Source organism: Musa acuminata, chromosome BXJ2-6 (assembly GCF_036884655.1).
Source record: "Musa acuminata AAA Group cultivar baxijiao chromosome BXJ2-6, Cavendish_Baxijiao_AAA, whole genome shotgun sequence".
Lineage (NCBI taxonomy): Eukaryota > Viridiplantae > Streptophyta > Magnoliopsida > Zingiberales > Musaceae > Musa > Musa acuminata.
In genome coordinates, this window is record NC_088343.1 from 35,905,197 (window position 1) to 35,928,912 (window position 23,716).

General features: G+C 38.5%; 1 protein-coding gene across 2 annotated transcripts; it reads left to right on the top strand.

The window, feature by feature from the left end:
• The first annotated feature begins 5,121 nt into the window (after positions 1-5,121).
• LOC135585316 (acidic leucine-rich nuclear phosphoprotein 32-related protein-like) lies at positions 5,122-7,217 on the top strand. 2 transcript variants are annotated; one of them, XM_065113740.1, is made up of 3 exons: positions 5,137-5,224; positions 5,316-5,351; positions 5,684-7,217. In XM_065113740.1, the coding sequence occupies exon 3, from the start codon at positions 5,723-5,725 to the stop codon at positions 7,103-7,105; it is 1,383 nt and encodes a 460-aa protein (XP_064969812.1). In that variant the 5' UTR covers positions 5,137-5,224; positions 5,316-5,351; positions 5,684-5,722; the 3' UTR covers positions 7,106-7,217. The 2 variants fall into 2 exon arrangements, with proteins under 2 accessions (XP_064969811.1, XP_064969812.1); XM_065113739.1 differs by having other exon boundaries at positions 5,122-5,351.
• Positions 7,218-23,716: the final 16,499 nt, after the last annotated feature.

Sequence of the window (23,716 nt, forward strand, 5' to 3'; positions counted from 1 at the left end):
TTTCTTCTTCTTGTGCAAGTATCTTCATATTCAATTGTGGACAATCACTTTTGAAGTGCCCTAGCTTTTTGTATTCTTAATAAGTTATTGTGTCTTTTTTAAGTTCATTTTTATTCTTATATTCTTGTTTTATGATGTTTTTAAATTTTGTTATGAGGAGTTCAAAGTCATCATTATCACTTAGCTTTTGCTCTAGTGGCCTTCTTTGATTCCAAGTGTAATATCTTTTCTATTCTTTGGAAGATTATTTTCATATTAATCATATGTCTTACAAGTCATTTCATAGGTCATTAATCCTATGAGTCCTTCAAGAGGAAATTTGTTCGTCATTTGCTTGTTGAATTGCAATTACCTTTGGATCCTAATTTTTTGGAAGGGATCTTAGAACTTCATTAATAAGTTCAAGATTAGTAAAACATTTACCAAGAGCTTTCAAACTATTGACAACATCCATAAAATAGGTGTACATGTCACCAATGATTTTACTTAGCTTTATTCAAAATAATTCAAAACTATGTACCAAAAGATTAATCTTAGATACTTTAACTCTATTTGTGCTTTTATGAGTAACTTTAAGTGTGTGCCAAATATCATGTGCAGTTTCACGAGTCAAAATACGATTAAACTCTTGTCCAAAGCACAAAACAAAGCATTCGTAGCTTTAAAATTTAATAAAAATATTTTCTTCTCAAAATCATTCCATTCATTCATTGGTTTAGAGGGTTTTTAAAAATCAAATTCAACAACATTCCATAAATTAGAATCTATAAAAAATAAGAAAGTTCTCATTCATTTTTTCTAATATTGTAGTCCGTCCCAATGAACATATAAAGACGAGTGATAAAGTGACCCTCTTGATTACCAACAAAAGCCATTTAATCTCTCTTAGGTATTAAATCTACCAAGGAAACTTGGCTCTAATACTAACTATTAGGACCATAAAGGCACTAAAAGGGCGGGGGATAAATTAATGCTTTCGAAAAATTATGATTTGAATCTCATTGGATAAAACCCATATCGAAAATTCATTTAACTTGGAATGTGAGTAAAAGTAGTGAGCAACTAAATTAGTAAGCAATTAGAATAAAATGCACAAAGGAAATACAAACCAGATTTATAGTGGTTCGGTCATCCTGATCTACGTTCACTCTCGATTCCTCTTCATTCGAGGCCATTGACTTTTACTATCGACCTTCTTTTCAATAGGCAAAGATCATGTTGGGAAATCTAGGGGACGATATCACATATGCGGCAAAAGAACAAAAACAAAATCTCTAGTTCCCTAAGTTGTTCGTCGTCATGCGAAGATTGATGTGCAAAATCCATGAAACTTAAAATCTTACAGATCTCTCCTATTTATAGAGGTGCCTATGAACCCCTCCTATTTATAGAGGTCCCCTGTCATACCCTAATGGATCCTCCCCTATTGGGTATTGGATCTGCATCTAATTACCCAAGCCTCTTAGATTAGTGGATTTCTATCCAATAATCTATCATGGGCTTTTATTGGATCTCAGTCATAGGATCCAATAATTCATGGGCTTATTGGATATATCCAATAAGATAAGGGCTCCAAAAGATATCTCATATCTGAACCTTTACTTATCACAATGTCTACCATATGTGTGTGACCCTCTAAGCCCAATATCGAGCTGGCCATGAGTCATACCTGTCAGAACTTCTTCTAGCTCAGTAAATTATTATCTCCATAATAATTTACTCGACTCATCGACTACGGACATATTATGCCACTACGCCGCAGTCTCTAGACAATACGAGGGAATCCAATTCATTGGACCCGTTTGTCCTCAATTACCATGTACCTATAGTCTTTCATTCATCTAATATCCCAAAGACCGTATATCGAGTATGGTGTTGTCAGACCTATACGGTTTCTACTCGAGTCTCGCTCTAATCGGATTCTCCCGGAGAACTCTTTCTCTCTCAATCTGAATGACCTTAGCTAGGGATTTGTTTGAGCAAGAGCATATAAGATATTCCTCTTATGACACCGAGAGTGTATGATCCTCTATCGACACTCAATAGCCCTCGTAAGGGTGATTGTCACTCTCGATGACCGACTATATTAGATCTGGGATATCCAAACCTATAAGTTCGATATCAAAGAGTGGAGTACTCATATAGGACATCCTTGGTGTTTCAAGTCTAAGGACTAAATGCACCACTGGGACTATAGAATCGTTGTCTAACAATAAGGCATTATTAACTATCCAGCATTCCTTAAGCGGATCAATCAGTGAACTCATTCTCCAATGAGCACCTGTACTATATCCCTAGTGTTCCCACATGAGCAGCTATGAGACCAATTGCATCCATCATATGGATGGGCATACAGCATACTAATCTGTCAGGTTATCTTGATGTTCCTCTCGAGTAACCTATGACCGGGATTATTTAGGATCTGCGTTTAAAAGTGAATCGGTCTCATTATTGTAATCTCATCACGTTCTGAAACCTATTGCATAGGTCCAAGGACATCACAATATATATATATATATATATATATATATATATATATATATATATATATATATATATATATATATATATAAAGTGATAAATACCAAAATATAATAAGCAAAAAGATTGTGTGTCAAGTCACATGTGCCATCACTCAACTTGCCAAGCATATATGACTAGCATATCAATTACCCTTGGTACATCTCTTTCTCCTTTTCATATGCTCAGAAGAGAATCTTCATATCTTTCTTTTACAATTAGACCTAACTCCTCTCTTAAAAGACTTGTAAGACTAAGGAGAAAGAGACTCAACAACTTAAAAGAGTTTACATACTTTTTTTTCTCAAGAATTATTTTCTCTTTCTACTCTTTTTCTTGCTATCTCAAGTAAGAATGAGTGGAATTTTGTATGCCCAAATAACTTAAAAATGAAGGTAAAAATTTAAATCCCTAGGTTTTCGGGGTACTAGCGATACCATGGCTTGCACTATGTAGTACCACCGCTAACATGGTATCGAGTTTTTTGAAAAAGTATATTTCATACTTTCCAACTCACAAGCGGTTCTACTGCTTGGCTTAGTGGTGCCATCGCTTGGCTTAGCGGTGCCATCGCTTGGCCCAACTTCAAGTCACTGAATTGGCCTTCCAATAAGCTCAATTCAAGCTCAATGGGCCCCTAATCAAGTTGACATGATTATACCTAAAATCAACTCAATTAAAACCTAAACTACTTCGATCAAGATACAAATGATTACAAATATAAATCCTACGTTGTTCGGTATGCAATTGGTTCATCCGACGCTTCGTCCAAACCTTTAGTGTATCGTCTTCTATTTCGATATATTGCCCGATCCATTGGTATGTTGACCTTCCGCAATATCCGATCTTCTTGACGTAATGTCCAATCCTTCTAACCTGATGTCCGAACTCATTGCACGAAGTCTATCTTTCGGCACATTGACCAATCCTCTAACCGGACATCTAATCTCTATCATGATCCATTCCGACCCAATTCTTCTACTTTAATCGATTTACATTTTTATGATCAAAATTAATCCTACGTCATTCAAATGCTTATTAGATCTTGACTTTATCAATTAATTTTATAATCAAAATATGACATTCAAAACTATATTAAACAAGAAAATTAAAAGATTAATTTCATTGAGTACCATCCTAAATTATATTCCAAAAGAAAAAATATATAAAAGCAAAAATAGCTTGAGCACATTATAAAATTAAACATGTATTTTGTCTACTATGTTGGATGATGTGCCATCCCAATTATATGCAAACATGAAAAAAAAAAAAAAAGAGATCCCTCTAACATTATATTAGAGTCATTGTTGATTACTTGCCCGTTCTCGTGTACCGATAAATGAGTTATCCTAACTTAAAAATGATACCTAAGAGTAAAAAGAGATTCTCCTATTTGATAGGGACATCTCACATAAGCGAGATACCCCTAGCTAGGAAGGGCACCTAGGGAAAGGGAGGTTCCCCTATGAGTACTTCAGATGAGAGGGCTCCCTATCGGAGTAGATCCTCCTTAAACAAAAAAAAAAGAGAGTGAGATAAAAAATGAAGGAGGAAAGTTAAGTGAGGGGTTTAGAAATTTTGATTTGAACCAATTCATTATGAATTCGTACCAAACTAGTTTTGTTTAGCCAAAAAAAGTCCTATTAGATTTGTTTGCAACCTAACTATATCAATTAGAAAAACTAAGTGTATATATGTCAATTCATGAAAAAAAAACCATCAGATAATTTTCAACATAGAAGTGCTTTCCTACAAAAGGTGATTATGAGGGGATTTCTTTCATAAATTACCCAATATTTGATGTATATATAAAAACGTCCATCTCAACTGTGTCCATAAAAAATCTGCATGTCTCAGTGCGCGAGGTTGTCCGACCTTGCTGGATCATCCATGCTTTGTACTTGTCTAATTCTCGCACGTCGAGTCCACTGTTGACCGGAGGACATTCCCAAGTTGGTCCGTGATGGGTTCAGGTCAACATATGCTCTTGACAAGCTTAATTTAGTGTGCCACAAAAGATTCCGAAGCTCATTTCCCAAAACAAGTCTCTCTGTTCATGATAAGCCTTTTGTCTCAGCTGGCATTTCGTGTCACGCCTTGCGAGACTCTGGGTTGATGTGATTGGAAAGAAGCCCATTGATACGTTGCCGTGTCAATGGAGTTTGATTTGTTAGAGAATTGCTGATCCATTTGAGTCCATTGCATCACCTGGAAATGGGCCTTTCCTTGCTGCTGTCCAATAAAACGGTCAGATTTAACTTGAAGCACTGAATTGCTTTCAGATGGTCATTCTCCTTAACTTTATTGTTCCAAACAGTACGCAAATGTGTTGTTGTAATGATTATTTTACCATGGTAATTATTTCAAACAGTACATCGGGTGTTCTTCAGAGACTGCTGTGAAAGAAATCTGACAAACATCTAATCAACTATAATCTTTAAGAAGATTAAGACAATTAAAGACAGATTTGGAAACAGTTACGTTCAGATTTGGGATGGATCCACTAATTTGGTTTGCAATAAACAGACCCCACCTGCACCCCATCCAAGTCTGGTGGATGTCAACGTCCACAAAGGTGAGTTAGGCCAGTCTTGTCCCAGTCTGTCTCTTTCCATCTGTGTGATCTTAGATCTGATCCCTCCAGAAGCTAAACATTGACACACTTCCTGCAACATCCTCCCTTTCCGAGAGACGGATCGGATGTGTAACCCTTTTTTTTTCTTCTTTTAAACAGATGTGTAACCTCTGACTACAGCAACCCTCATTAAATCCTCTCCTCTCTTCTCTGTCTACAGCAGCAGCAGCAGAAGACCTGAGACTACCTCATTGAGGTTCGTATGTTCTTGCTTCTCTTTGGGTTTTAATGTTACATATAGGAAGGATTTTCTCCGTGGAAACTTTGGATTTTATCTGATTTCGAAATAAGAGAAAATTTTCCTTTTTCTCATTTTTAGGTGTTTTTCTTCTTCTCTTTTGTTTCCTCTCATATCTATACTGGAGATCTTCAGTCACAAATGTTTTGGGTTATTCATGTTTGTTTGCTTTATGAACTTGAGATGATTTTGAATTTTGCACCTTTGGTATTTCATTATCATCCCACATTCCATCATCGCATCAGATGCAATGCTCTGGTCCTGAGATCATTCTTTCTCCCTGTGGACAGGCACTCCAAGGTTGAGAGATCTTGCGGAGGAGAAGCACCATGCTGAGGCAGGTGTCCAGTAGGAGCCAGAGAGGAAAAGGGGGCTTCAAGACGAAGAATGTTCTTCACGTCTGCCTCTTGGTTGCCATCTGCGTCTGGTTGCTCTATCAGATGAAGCACTCTCACGACAAGAAGAAGGCATACGAGGAAAGGGTGTCAAAGCTCTCATTCAAGGGCGGGGAGAAGCGACTTGACCTCGCAAGTTTTGGTAGGAAGTATCTCCCGCACACGGTCGAGACAGAACCTATACGTGAGTCACAGATCGAGGAAGAAGATGATGAGAAGGTAGAGCATGAAGTCAGGCGTGAAGAAGCCGGTGATGAAGAGGAAAGCGGTGCTGGAGATCACGAGATAGACGGAAAAGATCAAGAGGGATCCCAGAGGGAATCTGAGCATGGAGAAGAAGTTACTGCTGCTCATGAAGAAGGGAACAAGGAGGATCGAACAAAGGGAGTGGATGGTGTTCAAGATCGAGATCATGAAGAGGCGTCGCACAAGGCTCGAGAGATGAGTTTTAGAGGTGATGATGCTTCCAGTGAGGTGGTCCATATCATCCAAGAAGTAGAGCATGAAGAAGGGTTGCAGGAGGCACGGGAGAGGAGTTTTAAGGGCGATGATGCATCCAGCGCTGTGGCTCATGCGCCTCAAGCGAACGAGCCAGTGTCGGAATCTGAAGATGGAGGATCGAGGAACCTGGATGAGACTGGATCACAGAGAACAGAGACAAAAGATGGAGAGATTCAAGATGAAGATTCAAGTGCTCTCACTCAGCTTGATGATTCAACAGGAAATGATTCGACTGCCATTCCACAAGGAAGTGAGCCTTCAGATAACAACACTGTCTTCACGAGAGTCGTGTCTCCCCAAAAAACGACCACCGGCGGCGAATCTGAAACTCACGAGAAGCAGCAGCAGCCTGATCTAATTATCATGAGTGTCATCAACAACCAAACAGACAGCGAGAGACACTCAACAAACATGACGGGCAATGTAGTTCGAGTGCAGACAAATTCGACATCTTTTTCGACAAATCAGATCAATTTTCTGAAGAATTCTACTGCAGTATCCATAGATGGGGTTGCAGCTAAGGCCAACCTGACAGCAAAGTGGGATGCAAATAATGTCACGGCGTCACAAAATAAAACGACTTCCACGCATTCAGTCGATGGACGAACTAACACAGTTGAGCTAGAAACACAGGAACCGATAGAGAAGGACATCACAGTTGCCAAGCCAGAGGAATCTGAAGAGAGCTACAAGAATTCTTCAGCGACAAATGAGAAAGTTGTTCAAGGCAATTCAGTGCATAGTTTGGCCCATGGAGTTGCAAATTTGCCAGGCATCCAAAACGGAGGACACAAAGAGGAAGCTGCCGAGACATAATAGGAATGGAAGGTGGATGGATCTTTAACAGTGTAATTGGCTGTCTCGTAACTGTCATTCCATCTCTTTTCTTGCTTCCTGAAGCTATTAGAGTCACTTCTGTTTTCCTCCATTATTATGCTGCTGGTTTCTGCTAACAAATGGCTAATTCCAGGGTGTGCTGTGGGTTAACAGTGATGTTTTAGATACATCAACAAAACCCTAGTTCTAATTTCTTACTTGCATTTTAGTCTCAAACAGATATCATCATCATCATCTTCCTGTTTCTTTCTCTTCTTCTTTTTCCCTTTTTTTTGTGGGTAAGAAACCAACCTATTTATTGTGTTGAAAGCAGCAGATAGATAGCAATGGAAGACAGGTAGCTCAGATGGTGGCGAAATAGGACCCCTTTGTTTTTTGAGCCCATGCAGCCACAGGAAAGTTCCTATGGAACCACGCAACGACCAAGCCAATGTCTGGGTAAATTTGATCCTTCATTCATTCATCCATGCTCTCCTTGGTGCCAGAAGTCAAACATTTGAAACTTCGAATTGAAATTATGCTCCACCAACTCCGGTAATCTTCTAGCAACTGTACAATTAAAGAGAAAATGCTTCATGGAATCCTCATACAACTTACAAACTGGACACACTTCTATTCGTGATCTATAAATTTTCGCAAACAATTCCGAGGTTTGGCAATCGCTTCCACAAGAGCTTTCGTGGGAAAACTTTAACTTTGGGAGGGCACCCAAGCCTCGTACTTGTTCTTTTGGCAAACAGCTAAAGCTTGCCCATTTGTCGAGGGGGTCCAGACCCATCTATCTTGCTCAAGAGCTCGAGGATTTTGTTGGATCTTCAGGATTTTATCTCTGAAAGGATGATGGAACACAACATCAAGGAGATGCAAATTCCATTCATAACCCACAAACAAATTGGCAACTCAATTCAACCTCATCATACCATGTACATTGACAAAGATAGGTCATTTGTTAAAAGATATGTTTGATATCCGAGCATCAAACATTTTCAGTCAATTTTCTAAACCCTTTCCTAATATTCTCAAAGGTTCTGATGAAAATAGATCTGGATCCAGAAGTTTTAGGATAAGGATTCAAAGGGTCCCAATTATCATATTTTGTAGTAAAAACCTGCACCCATAACTTATCTTCGAGAATGGGTAAGATCATTAAGCCCAACTAGTTTCATAACTATCTTTAGGTCCCTAATCCCAACATCTTAAAAAATCGATAAGTTATTTTATCTTAAGAATAAATAAAATAAGGATAAATCTTTTAGCTTAAGAATATAATTAATAAGGACAAACTTTTTAGCTTAAGCTATTGAGTTAAGTATTCTTTATATCATCCCTAAATCTCATTGTTAGCTTTTTCCAAAAAAATATTCTAATGGCTCTTATTAAGTCTCCCATTTGATATATAACTCATAATACAAAATAGTTAACAATATCAATCCCCTTTCCACCTAATGCTATGGTTGTCGATGACACCTTTGTCGATCAACTCGATTCTATACTATATATGTAGGAGTCCGAAAATGACTAAGAAGGTGACTCAGGTGCTCACTTGAGAATTAATATATAAGAAGACCAAAGTCGAGTGGGGTGTGTGATCTGGCCCTTCGATACTCAAGTTAGAACTAAAGTGGAAAGTAGAGTCAGATGAATAGTAATTGACTTGGGTAACAATAAATTAATATACTTTTATAGCAACTTAGGCTCGAGATAATATTCTATGATATGAGCAGAATATTCTCTAGGATTGTCATTGTTATCGGATATGGGTAGTCACCATGTCATTTGAATCCTGCTCTTTATGCTGAATTAGCAATAACCACAAACTACAATTGGAGGAAGAATTCTCCCCCTATCTTGTTCCCACCCACCCAATTGAGGAAAAAAATTAGTGTTAAGATCACCTTCCCCCACCCAAGTCTTAGCCTTAGTGCATCTCTAATGAAGTTAACGATTAAGGGTTAAGATTTTCTTATGAAAATAAATCAAAGTTTTATCTTCCCCTTTAATTATCCCAAAAGGTTATCCTAAGACTTAAACCTTATTCTCTTTACAAGTCTCCCCGATCTTATGCTCCAAGCTACCCTCTAATTTATTTCATTTCTCAACGAACCTCCTAAGAATATTAAGGTTACTATGGATATTCTCACAGCAGCACCTAGTATTGCAAGGATTGTTCCAAATATCTTTAACGATATTCCTGGTTATTAATCCAATAATAATCAAACCTAAATATTCTACTTCTTTTTTTATCATAATCATAGTATGGTTGAACATGTCAAATTAGTAAACATAATCTAATCCAACAGGGATTCTTAAATATGAGTCTTTGAAAATTAAGATCAACTATTTTTATATTAGAAATAAAGTTTCTAAAATTTACAACAAATTTAGAAAAGAAAATGGCTTTCCTCCTAATTTATCTTTAGGATGAGAAATCATATTCATATCACTATAAACAATCAAGGTAGCTCGATGAAATCAAATATTCCTTTGTAAAACATGATATATACTTACATAAATTATAGTAATGATCCAAAAACACTTACTTGTGGAGTTGAATACTATGTTTGAGAATTGTTTGTCTCTATTGATTGTTCTTGCCTACAGATACTCCTTATCCCAACCTAGTAAGATCCTCCTGATAAGGAGTATCTGTAGGCAAGAACACCCCTCTATTGATTGTTCTCTCGTATCATCCTATTTTAGCATGTAAATATCTTATGACTTACTCTTCCATGAATGAAGTAAAAATTTAGTATGTTCTCATTAACAATAGATTGAAAAAACTTAGTAAAACTAATCCTTATCCATAATCCTTGAGGAAGAGTTTTAGATATGTTCATAGGCACACGAATTTATACGTACTTCCCCCACATCCACTGAGAGTGATATTATCCAACGTAATTAATTATCAAAATTTATGAATATGTTATGAGCACTATCTTAAGTACACAAGAATATCGATAATTTTTTATGTGAAAAACACTTCAATGTGAAAGATAGAAATCATGGGACCTCTCCTAGTCTAAATCAAAATCTCCACTATGAAAATATTATTCACAGTAATAAATATCCACAAACGAATTTATTCTATAATAAATTCAAAACCCATAACTCAAATACCCATCAAATAAAGATAGAAATAAGATAGAAATTACAAAGGTAGCTACTATTAAATTTTAGAAAGTATTTACTATATCTAAATGTAATATTTACTATTCAAATTAAAGAAATACTAGTCTAAAACATGCTCACCAAAAAATAGTCAAATCAAACCACAAATGATAGTCCAAATGCGGAATGAGATGAAACTGTTCAAAGTCGAAAACCAGTAGCATAGTTTTGGTTGAAGTTGTTGGGAAATCTGGGGCGACATCCAAATGCAATCTTTACTATTAAAATTAAAGAAACACTACTCTAAAACATGCTCACAAAAAATCAGTCAAATCAAACCACAAATGATAGTCGAAATGCGAAATGAGATGAAACTGTTTAAAGTAGAAAACTAGTAGCATACTCTTGGTTGAAGTTGTTAGGAAATCTAGGTGACATCACATGTGTAGCAGAACAATAGAAAAATAAAATCTTAGAATTCCCGCATAAAAGAATGTTTCATCATCATACAAAAGTTAGTGCGTAGAAACCCACAAAACTGAAAAACTACGTGTAATATAATTACTTAGGAAGATCGTATATCCTTGAAAACCTGTAGATTTATGGGAGATGAAGGAGGTCAACTGTCCTCCTCTTTAGCGGTGATCCATATGGCAAGGGTTGCTAAGATGCTCCTCAAATTGTTGCTCAAAACTCTTCTTCGCGTGTACCACACAATCAAGAATGAGCTACCCCTTCTTGGGATAGGATCTCATAATCCTTAAGGAACTAAGTGAACTATGTACTCAAGTACTCACCTCCTCGATCTGATCAAATAGTCTTATACTATTTCCAATCTGATTTTCTATTTCATTCTTATACTCTCTGAATTTCTCAAAAGCCTTGAACTTGTATTTCATCAAGTATACATGTCCATACATGATAAATCATTAGTAAAAGTAACAAAGTATGAGTTACCACCTATGACATGAGTTGATATGGGTCCATATACATCACTATGTATGAGTTCCAACAGCTCAATGACTCTCTCTCCAGTTCCACGAAAAGGAGAGTTGGTCAATTTTCCACGAAGACAAGGCTCGTAAGTTGAATATGACTCATAGTCGAATGGATCTAGATATCCATCCTTTAGCAACTTTTGAATCCTTTCCTCATGGATATGACCTAGTCTACAATGTCACAAATATACACTATTCACCTCATCTCGTTTCCTTTTGGACACACTTATATTCATGATATGTGGAGCAATGTCTAGTATAAACAAATCATTATGTAATGTTTATCTCATGATGATTTTATTATCTAATATTATTGAACAATCATTATTCCTAAAAACTAATTTATATCCACTAACTGTCGAACATAGAATGGAAATAATATTTTTAATAATATAAGGAACAAAATAACATGTATCGAATATAATAATAGCTCCATGAAGCAGATGTAGGGTGACATCGCCAACAACTACTATAGCAACTTTTGTTCTATTGCCCATCTTTAGGTCCATCTCGCCTCTCGTTAATCTTCTGAGTCTTGCCAAAATCTATAACGAATTACAAATATGATAAACACTACTGGTATCCAATACCTATGTGCTATCATAAGAGTTTGACAAATAAAGACTGATCATGAATGCACCTGAAGCTTCTCCAAGCTTCTATTTCACCCTCTCTACAAAATACTCTTTGCAATTTTTTTTTCTAGTGTTCATCTTTGCCATAGTGGAAGCACTGGCCTTTGTCCTTCATCATGTCCTTCTTAGCAACCTTTGCTTTATCCGGTCTACCCTTGCCCTTACCCTTCTTAAGGGGTTTTTCTACCTCTCTCTTCTTTCTGGTCTCACCAGTATAGAGAATCGACTTCTCCTTTTTTATGGTGCTCTCTACCTCGCTCAACATATTGAGGAGCTTAAGGAGAGTCACATCAAGCTTATTCATATTAAAATTCATTATAAAATATGAAAATAAATCTAGTAGGGACTGAAGCACAAGATCCACACACATGTTATCCTCTAGGACCATTCCTAAACCTACGAGTTTCTCTATCCACTCAATCATCTTTTGGGTATGGTTCTGAACTGATGTTCCCTCGGTCATCCTAGCATGGAAGAGGCTCTTGGGTATCTCATATTGTTGAGTCCTTCCTTGTTCCTTAAATAATTTACGAACACGTGGGAGAATAGATCCGGCATCCATATTTTCATGTTGTCTCTATAACTCAAGAGTTATAGAGCCAACATGTAATACTGAGCAAGAGTATAGTCATCTATATACTTCACGTAATAAGCGATCTTATTCTCGCTTACCCCTTCCTCGAGTGTAGGCATCATTGTATTAAGGACATACGTGATTTTCTTTGCCGTGAGAATAATTCTCAAGTTGCAGAGTCAATCCATATAATTTCGACCAATGAGGCGGTTAACATCAAGTATGCCATGTAAGGGATTTGAAGTGATATTTTCTGAAAATAAATATGTAGTAGAAATAAATAACATACATATTTTATAAAAAAATAAACAAATAAGATATGAACTTCTATCTTAATCTACTCCCATTATTTTTCTAACGAGTTACGCAACACCCTCAACACGTGAAACAAAAGTCTCCGACAGACTTCTAGTGGAGATTAGGATTCAATCAGTATCTTAATGTAACCTCGAGAGACTCGACCTATCACACTAAGCCTAAAAGGTAGGTAACTCTTACCGATCACAACTCCTTGTGATTTTCATCATATTTGGCCTTTAAACCATCATGGCCTTGAGGGGCTCGACCAACCATGATGTTCGGTTAATTCAACACTATCGTTACAAGATTAGTCTTATTCGATGATATACCCTCGAGAGACTCGACTAAGCATACCATATCCTCAGGTTATTGGTGACATCTTTATATCATAGGTAAGATAGCGAATCATGACATAGGTGAGCCTCGAGCGACTCGACTAACTCAACCTACGTCAAGAATTGGTCCATACTAATAACAATGGAAGGCCACGTGGGTCAATCTAATTGCCTCACATTTATCGACTTAATATTAACGAGGGAGAATTTTGATTCAATCTCCTAATGTAATATGTCACAAACATACATATTTAATATATATGTATATCGCATGCATATATATATATACATATAAATATATATATATATATATATATATATATATATATATATGTATATATATATATATGTATATATATATATATGTATATATATATATATGTATATATATGTATATGTATATATATGTATATGTATATATACATATATATATATATGTATATACATATATATACATATATATATATATATACATATATAGTATGCGTAAAATCAATCACACATTAAATGAGCAATCACACTAGATGATCATGGACCACATTCTAATGTCATCAAGCCCAAACTAGTGAGCTTGATCACTCACATCAAGATCTATGTATGCAACGGTGCATCTCCATGCCCAATGATTATTCATCTTGTCCTCGTCGATTCCGTTGGGATCTCGGCGCATCTTCATGCATTGCAATCATCCATCTCGACCTCATGGATTCTGCTATCGCTTCTACGCTCCCGCTACACCTCCTTATGTAATTACAACTTAATCACAGGCACATAGGCCTGACAATAAATGAGAAATAAATTAGAGGCTCGCAGACCCCAATAATAATAATAATCACATTACATGTACGAACACATCACACGATCTATGATCATCCGTCCACATCATACATCACATGTACACATGATCATGTAGGAGTGCTATTTAATAATAATTAATATACTATTTTAATTAATTATATGTAGTATTTTGGGAATCCTACCGTAGGGTGCCCCACATGGCAGGTAGTTCCTTCTTAAGTAAGGAAATATTACCATATAGAGACTCCTTGAAAACCAAGAATCCTAGGCCATTGGACTGCCTTGCATGGCTAGGAAACCTTATGTTAGAACCCTTGCAGATTCTAAGCTTGGGGTTGATCTCTTTAGGGGATCGATCTCCTTGGAACTCTATAAGGGTTCCTTCCTTCAAGTTGCTGCTCAAAGGCTGTAGAAAAGATTCATCTATTATTTGAGAAAAGAGGGTGAATATATAGCTATTTATAGGGCTTCTAAAGCCCAACTCCTAATAGGACTCTTACTCAAGACTCCTACTTCTAGCCAACTCCTTAAAGGACTCATACTTAAGACTCATATTCCTTTACAACTCTCAATACTTCTCTAAGAAACAATCTCCTAACCCTAATCAGCCTCTTCATATCTTTAATAGGGGTAAGCTAGGTAGGAGGTTTTACATGAATGCCCCTCTTAATTAGGACTCTCCTAACTAGAGTCCTAACAGACCCACCATCTTTAAATCAGTCTTATCCTCGAGGCTGACGATCCATGAATTCTAAGAATTTGATCTTTAAGTCGTAATAGTTCTCTCAAGTGGCATCTTCTGCTGGTAGGTTTGTCCATTGTATTAGGACTTCAGTAGTGGGTCATCGTCATTGAGTCACGATCCGTCAATCAATAATGGCACTCGATTAGGTCTAGAGTTCTCTTTGGATAGTCATATTTGGTAGATGGCTTTGGGTTGTTCTACTCGTGAAGACCCTATCATGATCACTTATAATAGATCTCAGCATCCCATGCAATTTTATAATATTCTCCATAAATATTCGTGCAATACTAGAAGTAGTGTAGGGATTATGAACAGTGCAAAAGTGAGCATACTTTATAAGGTAATCAACCATGATAAGAATTATACTTTTTCCTTGTGATGAGGGAAGCCTTTCGATGAAGTCCATTGATATATCAGTCCATATTGAGTCCATGACGGGTAGAGGTTGCAACTTTTCGGGACTTGCTACTGTCTCGCCTTTATGTCGTTAACATACATCACATTGTGGCACAAATTCAGCAATAATAATTTTCATCCCTATCCAATAAAAATTTTACTTAATTCTCTTATAAGTTCAAAGGAACCTAGAGTGCCCAGCCACAGGTGTGGAATGCATCTCTTGAAAGATGGTCTTTATGCAAGTAGAATTTGGCACAAGCATAATGCATCCCTTATAGCGCAATTCTTTTGAGTCTCAACTATAATGAGCCATAGAGCTTGGTGCTTCTTCCAATTTTTTTTATATTCTTACTGGTCTCCGGATCTTCCTCCCATTCCCTTAATATCCTCAAGGAAGTCACTGGTCGGAAGTGAAACGACCGAAAATTCAGCTTGCTCGAGTAGCCGCGAAAGCACATCTGCAACAATATTCTCATTCCCCTTTTGTAAGTTATTTCATAATCATATCCAAGAAGCATTATTACCTATTTTTGTTACTCGGAAGAAGATATCTTTTGCTCTAAGAAATATTTTAGGCTTTTATGGTCGATCTTGATTTGAAAACATCGCCCGATCAAGTACTATCTTCATTTGGCTATTGCATGCACAATTGCGAGCATCTCCTTGACATAAATAGTAATTCTAAGATGGGAAGAAGATAATGCCTTACTGGTATAAGTGAGCAAGCGGCCATCTTGTATTAGTACAGCACCAATTCTGACTCCGGAGGCATCGGCTTCAATAACAAAAGTCTTGCCGAAGTCGAGTAGTGCTAGTACGGGCGTTGTCGTCATTGCGGCTTTAAGTTCGTTGAAGGCGGTGGTGGCTTTGTCCGACCATTGGAAAGCATCTTTTTTTAGCAAGGAAGTAAGGGGTGTACTGATCTTTCCATAGTTTTTCATGAACTTGCGGTAGTAGCCTACTAAACTGAGAAAGCCATGTAGCGATTTTATGTTCCTTAGGGTCGGCCAATTCTGCATTGCTTCAATTTTAGAGGGGTCCACCATCATACCTTCCTTCGATATGATATGCCCAATATATTCCACCTTCAAATTTTTGTAGTAGTCATTGTGTTGGGAAATCTTGGGGGCGACATCACATGCACAGTGGAAGAACAAGAAAACAAAAACCTCGATTCCCAAAGAGATGTTCATCATCGTGCAAAGATTGGTGCGCAAAATTCATAAAACTTAAAAATATGTATAGAGTAGATTATGTTACCTAGGGAGATCATATATCCCTATTTCCTTGCAGATCCTTAGGAGAGGGTGAAGGAGGTCAAGCGTCCTCCTCTCTAGCGGTGATCCATACAGCAGGGCTGTGAGGACGCTCCTCAAGACTCTAGGCTTGCTCTAAGGTGGAGAGGGGGAGGAGAATAGGAGAGGCAAACAAAGGCTCTAGCCTATGAGGCTCTGAATCCCTCCTATTTATAGAGGTCCCCTGTCAAACCCTAATGGATCCTCCCTTAGTGTGTATTAGATCTGCATCTAATAAGACAAGGGCTCTGTTGGATATTTCATATCCGAACCTCTACTCATCGCAATACATACCATATGTGTGTGACCCTCTAAGCTCAATATCGAGCTGGCCATGAGTCATATCTATCAGAACTCCTACTAACTTAGTGAATTATTATCTTTGTAATAATTTACTCGATTCATCGACTACGAACATACTAAGCCACTACGCCGTAGTCCCCAAACGATACAGGGGAATCTAATCCATTGGACTTGCCTATCCTCAGTTACCGTGTACCTATAGTCCCTCATCTATCTAATATCTCAGAGACCGTATATCGATTATGGTGCTGTCAGACCCATACGGTTTATACTCGAGTCTCACTCTAATCAGATTCTCCAACGAGAACTCTTTCTCTCTCAACCCGAATGACCATAGCTAGGGATTTGTCTAAGCAAGAACACATGGGATATTTCTCTCATGACGTTGAGAGTGGATGATCCTCTATCGACACTCAATAGCCCTCGTAAGGTCGACTATCACTCCCAATGACCAGTTGTACAAAATCTCGGACAGCCAAACCTATAAGTCTAGTATCAAAGAGTGAAACACTCATACATGACATCCTTGGTGTCTCAAGTCTAAGGACCAAATACACCACTAGGACTACGGAATCACTGTCTAACAATAAGGCATTATCGACCATCTAGCATTCCGTAAGCGGATCAATTAGTGAACTCATTCTCCAATGAGCACATGTACTATGTCCCTAGTGTCCCTACATGAGCAGCTATGAGACCAGCTGCATCCATCATATAGACGGGTATAAAGCACACCAGTCTGTCCGGTTATCACAATGTCCCTCTCGAGTAACCTATAACCGGGATTATTTAGGATCTGTGTTTAAAGGTGAATTGATATCATTATCGTGATCTCATCACGATCCGATTCCCATTGCACAAATCCAAGGACATCACAATATATATATATATATATATATATATATATATATATATATATATATATATATATATATATATATATATATATATATATATATATATATACAATAGTTATAAAGTGATATATGCCAAAATATAATAAGCAAAAAGATTCTGTATCAAGTCACACGTGCCATCACTCACGTGATTGGCTTGCTGGGCACCTATGACTAGAAATCTCCCACTTGACCTAAAGCCAATCACCTATGCGTCTCATCCCCATCAGACCCATGTGATGCTCAAAGACAATCTGAGACAACGGCTTTGTTAGTGGATCTGTAATGTTATCTTCGGATGAAATCTTTCTACTGCTACATCTCCTTGGGTTATGATCTCTTTGATAAGGTGGAACCTCCTTAGAACATGCATAGATTTCTGATGAGATCTGGGTTCTTTCGCTTGAGCAGTCGCCCCATTGTTATCATAATATAAGGAGATCAACTCCTCGCTACCCAGCACGATTCCCAAATCTGTGATGAACTTCTTCACCCAAACTCCCTCCTTTACTGCATCTGATGCAGCAATGTACTCCGCCTCTATGGTCGAGTCAACAGTAGTATCTTGCTTGGAACTCTTCCAGCATACTGCTCCTCTATTCAAGGTGTACACGTACCCCGAATTCGACTTGCTATCATCGACATCAGATTGAAAACTTGAGTCTGTGTAGCCTTCAACCTTAAGGATACTACCTCCATGTATTAGTAAAAAATCTTTAGTCATTCTTAAGTACTTAAGGATACACTTTACTGCTTTCCAGTGCTCCAAGCTTGGATCTGCTTGATACCTACTCATGACACTCAGAGCATGCGCTATATCAAGCATAGTACATAGCATGACATACATGATAGACCCTATTGCTGAGGCATAAGGTATCATATCCATGTTTGCCCTTTCTTCTGGAGTCTTTGAGGACATACTCATAGAAAGTGATATCCCATATCTCATCGGTATGAGACCTCTCTTGGAATTTTCTATGCCAAACCTTTTGACAATGGTTTCTATGTACTTGGACTGGGACAAGCCAAGCATCCTCTTGGATATATCTCTATAGATCCGAATCCCCAAGATATAGGATGCTTCCCCTAAGTCCTTCATGGAGAAGTGCCTAGATAACCAAGCCTTTATTGTGGATAGCATTCCTACGTCATTCCTGATGATCAGGATGTCATCCACATATAACATCAAAAAGGTGATAGCGCTCCCACTTATCTTCCTGTACATACAAGGCTCATCTTCATTCTTAACGAAATCATAAGATTTGATTGCCTCATTAAATCTTATGTTCCAACTTCAGAAAGCTTGCTTTAGTCCATAAATAGATCTAAGCAACCTACACACCTTATATGGGCAGTTCTTGGACAAGAATCCCTCAAGTTGTATCATATACACCTCCTCCTCGAGGTTCCCATTGAAGAATGCAGTTTTCACATCCATTTGTTAGATCTCATAATCATAGTGTGCTGCAATAGCCAATAGAATTCTGGTGGATTTTAGCATTACTACGGGTGAGAAGGTTTCATTATAGTCAACACCTTGTCTTTGATGATACCTCTTAGCCACTAGCCTTGCTTTATAGGTATCTACCTTTCCATGTACTCTAATTTTTTTTCTTAAAGATCCACTTGCAATTGATGGGTACAATACCTTCGGGTGCATCAACTAGGTCCCAAACCTTATTGGAGTACATAGAATCAATCTCAAAATTCATGGCTTCTTGCCACTTCCCGAAGTCTATACTCATAATAGCTTCCTCGTAGGTCTGAGAATCAATATCCTCAACATTCTCTCCTCTAATATGTCCCACATATCTCTCAGGAGGATGGGATACTCTATCAGACCTACATAAAGTCGAAACTTGTATATTAGATACCTGAACAGACTCGGGCTGTAGAGTGGTGCTTGAGCTTGATTCTCTAACCTCGCTCAACTCTATCATACTCCCACTATCTCCACCAAGAATGTGTTCCTTCTCAAGGAACACTGCTCTCTTAGCTATAAAGACCTTTTGGTCCTCGAAATGATAGAAATAATACCCACAAGTTTCCTTGGGGTATCCCACAAATTTGCATCGCTCTATCCTCGATTCTAACTTATTGGGGTTGTGTCTTCTAACGTGGGCAGAGCAGCCCCAAATCTTAACAACCTTAAGATCAGGCTTCTTCCCTTTCCATATCTCATATGGTGTAGACACTACTAATTTAGTTGGAACTTTGTTCAGAAGGTAAGCTACGGTTTCTAGGGTATATCCCCAGAATGAGATAGGTAGGTCAGCGAAACTCATCATGGATCGCACCATATCTAATAGCATACGATTTCTCCTTTCAGAGACACCATTGAGCTGAGGTGTATAAGGAGGTATCTATTGGGATAATATTTCATGGTCCTTGAGGAATTGAGTAAACTCTATACTTAAGTACTCACCTCCTCGATCTGATCGAAGAGTTTTGATACTCTTTCCAATCTGGTTCTCCACCTCATTCTTATACTCTCTGAATTTCTCAAAGGCCTCGGACTTGTACTTCATTAAGTACACATATCCATACCTTGAGAAATCATCAATAAAGGTAATAAAGTAGGAGTAACCACCAATGACATGAGTTAACATGGGTCCACATACATCACTATGTATGAGTTCCAACAGCTCAGTGGCTCTCTCTCCAGTTCCACTAAATGGAGAGTTGGTCAGTTTTCCATGAAGACAAGGCTCGCAAGTTGCATAAGACACATGGTCGAATGGATCTAGATATCCATCATTTAGCAACTTTTGAATTCTTCCTTCATGGATGTAACCTAGCCTACAATGCCACAGGTATGCACTGTTTATCTCATCTCGTTTCCTCTTAGACACATTTACATTCATGATATGTGGAGTAGTGTCTAGTATAAATAAACTATTATGCAATGTTCCTTTCGTGATGATCTTATAATCTAATAATATCGAACAACCTTTATTCTAAAAAACTAATTTATATCCACTAACTATTAAACATGGAATGGAGATAATGTTTTTGATAATAGAAGGAACAAAATAACATATATCTAATGCAACAAAAGCTCCACTAAGCAGATGTAGGGCGACCTCGCCAACAACTACTACAGCAACTTTTGCTCCATTACCCATCTTGAGGTCCATCTCGCCTCTCTCTAGTCTCCTAGGCATTACCAGAATCTACAACGAATTGCATATATGATAAGCACTACCGGTATCCAATACTCATGTATTATCATAAGAGTCTGACAAATGAAGACTGATCATGAATGTACCTGAAGCTTCACAAAACTTTTGTTTCGCCCTTTCTGCAAGGTACTCTTTGCAATTCCTCTTCCAATACCCATCTTTGCCATAGTAGAAGCACTAGCCTTTGTCCTTTGCTGGGTCTTTCTTAGCAACCTTTGCTTTACCTGGTCTGCCCTTGCCCTTTCCCTTTTTAAGGGACCTTTCTGCTTTCCTTTTCTTTCTGGTCTCACTAGTGTAGAGAACTGACTTCCCTTTCTTAATAGTACTCTTTGCCTCCCTCAACATATTGAGGAGCTCTGGGAGAGTCACCTCAAGCTTGTTCATATTAAAATTCATTATGAACTGTGAAAAGGAATCTAATAGGGACTGAAGCACAATGTCCACACACAAGTTATCCTCTAAGATCATTCCTAGACCTGTGAGTTTCTCTATCCACTCAATCATCTTTAGGATGTGGTTCTGAACCAGTGTCCCCTTAGTCATCCTAGCGTGGAAGAGGCTCTTGGATATCTCATATCGTTGAGTCCTTCCTTGTTCCTCAAACAATTTGCGGACATATAGGAGAATGAATCTGGCATCCATCTTTTCATATTGTCTCTGTAACTTTGGAGTCATAGAGCCCAACATATAGCACTGAGCAAGAGTAGAGTCATCAAAATACTTCATGTAGCGAGCGATCTCATCCTCACTTGCCCCTTCTTCGGGCGTAGGCATCACTATATCAAGGATGTACATGATTTTCTCTGCCGTGAGAATAATTCTCAAGTTATGGAGCTAATTTGTATAATTTGGACTAGTGAGGCGGTTGACATCAAGTATGTCACGTAAGGGATTTGAAAATGACATTTTCTGAAATAAAGATACAACAGAAATGAATTACATGCAGATTTTGCAAGAAATAAACTATCAAGATATGGACTTCTATCTTAATATGCTTCCACTATTTTACTAGCGAGTCACGCGACACCCTCAGCACATGAAACGGAAGTCTCCGGCAAACTTCTAGTGGGGATTAGGATCCAATCAACGTCTTAGTGTAACCTCGAGGGACTCGACCAATCACACTAAGCCTAAAAGGTAGGCAACTCTTGCCGATCATAACTCCTTGTGATTCCCATCCTATTTAGCCTCTGAATCACCATGGTCTCGAGGGACTCGACTAACCATGATGCTCGGTTAAGTCAACACCTTCGTTACAAGATGAGTCTGATTTGATGATATACCCTCGAGAGACTCGACCAAACATACCATGTCCTCAGGTCACCGGTGACATATCTATGTCATAAGCAAGATAGCAAATCATGATATAGGTGAGTCTTGAGGGACTTGACTAACTCAACCTACACCGGGAATCGGTTCCTACTTATAACGATGGAAGGCCACATGGGTCAATCTAATTGCCTCACGTTTACCGACTTAATATTATCGAGAGAGAAGTTTCTATGATTTGGTCTCCTAATATGACATGTCATACATATACATAGTTAATATATATCTATATCGCATGTAAATATATATACATATTTAGTATGTGTATAAGCAATCACACCAGATGATCATGGACCACAACCTAATGTGATTAGGCCCGAGCCAGTAGGCCTAATCACTCATATCAAGATCTATGTGTGCAACGGTGCATCTTCATGCCTTATGATCATCCATCTCATCCTCGTCGGTTCCGTCGACATCTCGATACATCTTTATGCATCGCGATCGTCCATCTCGTGGGTCCCGCTATCATATCCACGCTCCCACTGCACCTCATCATATGATTACAACTTAATCATAGGCACGCAGGCCCAACAATAAACAAGAAATATAATGGAGGCTCACATACCCCAATAATAATAATCACAAGCACACACATCACACGGTCCATAATCATCCGTCCATACATCATACATCACATGTATAAATAATCATCATCATGTAGGACTACTAGATAATAATAAAAATAATAATCAACTAAATCTTTAAATTAATTAATTTGTTATGAAATCAGGGATATATAAAGAATTTCTTAATTCCTAGGGGTATTTTCATAATTTAGACAAAAGACAAAAGCTGGAATTTCTCAAATTCCGAGGGGCAAAACTATCTTTTGCCCAGAAAACCCTAATGCCCTCATTCTCCCCTGCTGCTTTCGTTGTCGCCACCGCCGCCATCTTGCCGGCGGCGGGCTGTGCGGTAGAGGGTTGGGTCGTTGCCCTTGCCTGCAGACGGCACGCCCGTTGTCGGCGTTCCCCCTTCCCCCACGGTTTTGCCCGCGAGGCAGCGCTCGTAGGTGGTGCTGCCTTGCCAAGCAGTCGCCCCTGCGGGGTTTTGCCTGTGAGAGCAGTAGCCACAGGGGCCGCTGCCCTGCGATGCGTCACCACGTGAAAGCAGCAGCCGCAGGCATCGCTGCCCTTGCACGCGGGCGTAGTGCCCGCGTAGGTGGCCGCCGTGCTTGCGGCCCTACTTGCGGGCGCCGCCGCAGGGGGCTACCATCTGCGACGGCAGCGAGGGCAGCAACAGTTGTTGCCCTTTTTCGATTTTGCATCAACGATTTTGACATCAAAAGCTTCTCCAAAACACAACACACGCAGTTCAAAACTAATCTATCGCACGAACAACCTAGCTTTGATACCACTGTTGGAAAATCTTGGGGTGACATCATATGCACAGCGGAAGAACAAGAAAACAAAATCCCTAATTCCCAAAGAGATGTTCGTTGTTGTGCGAAGATTAGTGTGCAAAATCCGTAAAACTTAAAACTACGTATAGAGTAGATTGTGTTACATAGGGAGATCATATATCCATGTTTCCTTGCAGATCCTTAGGAGAGGGTGAAGGAGGTCAAGCGTCCTCCTCTCTAGCGGTGATCCACACAACAGGGCTGTGACGATGCTTCTCAAGACTCCAGGCCTACTCTAAGGTAGAGAAGGGGAGGAGAATAGGAGAGGTAAGCAAAGGCTCTAGCCTA

What these genes read in the sequence shown, in the direction of transcription:
- LOC135585316 (XM_065113739.1), top strand. Translation starts at nt 5,723, where the DNA reads ATGCTGAGGCAGGTGTCCAGTAGGAGCCAGAGAGGAAAAGGGGGCTTC.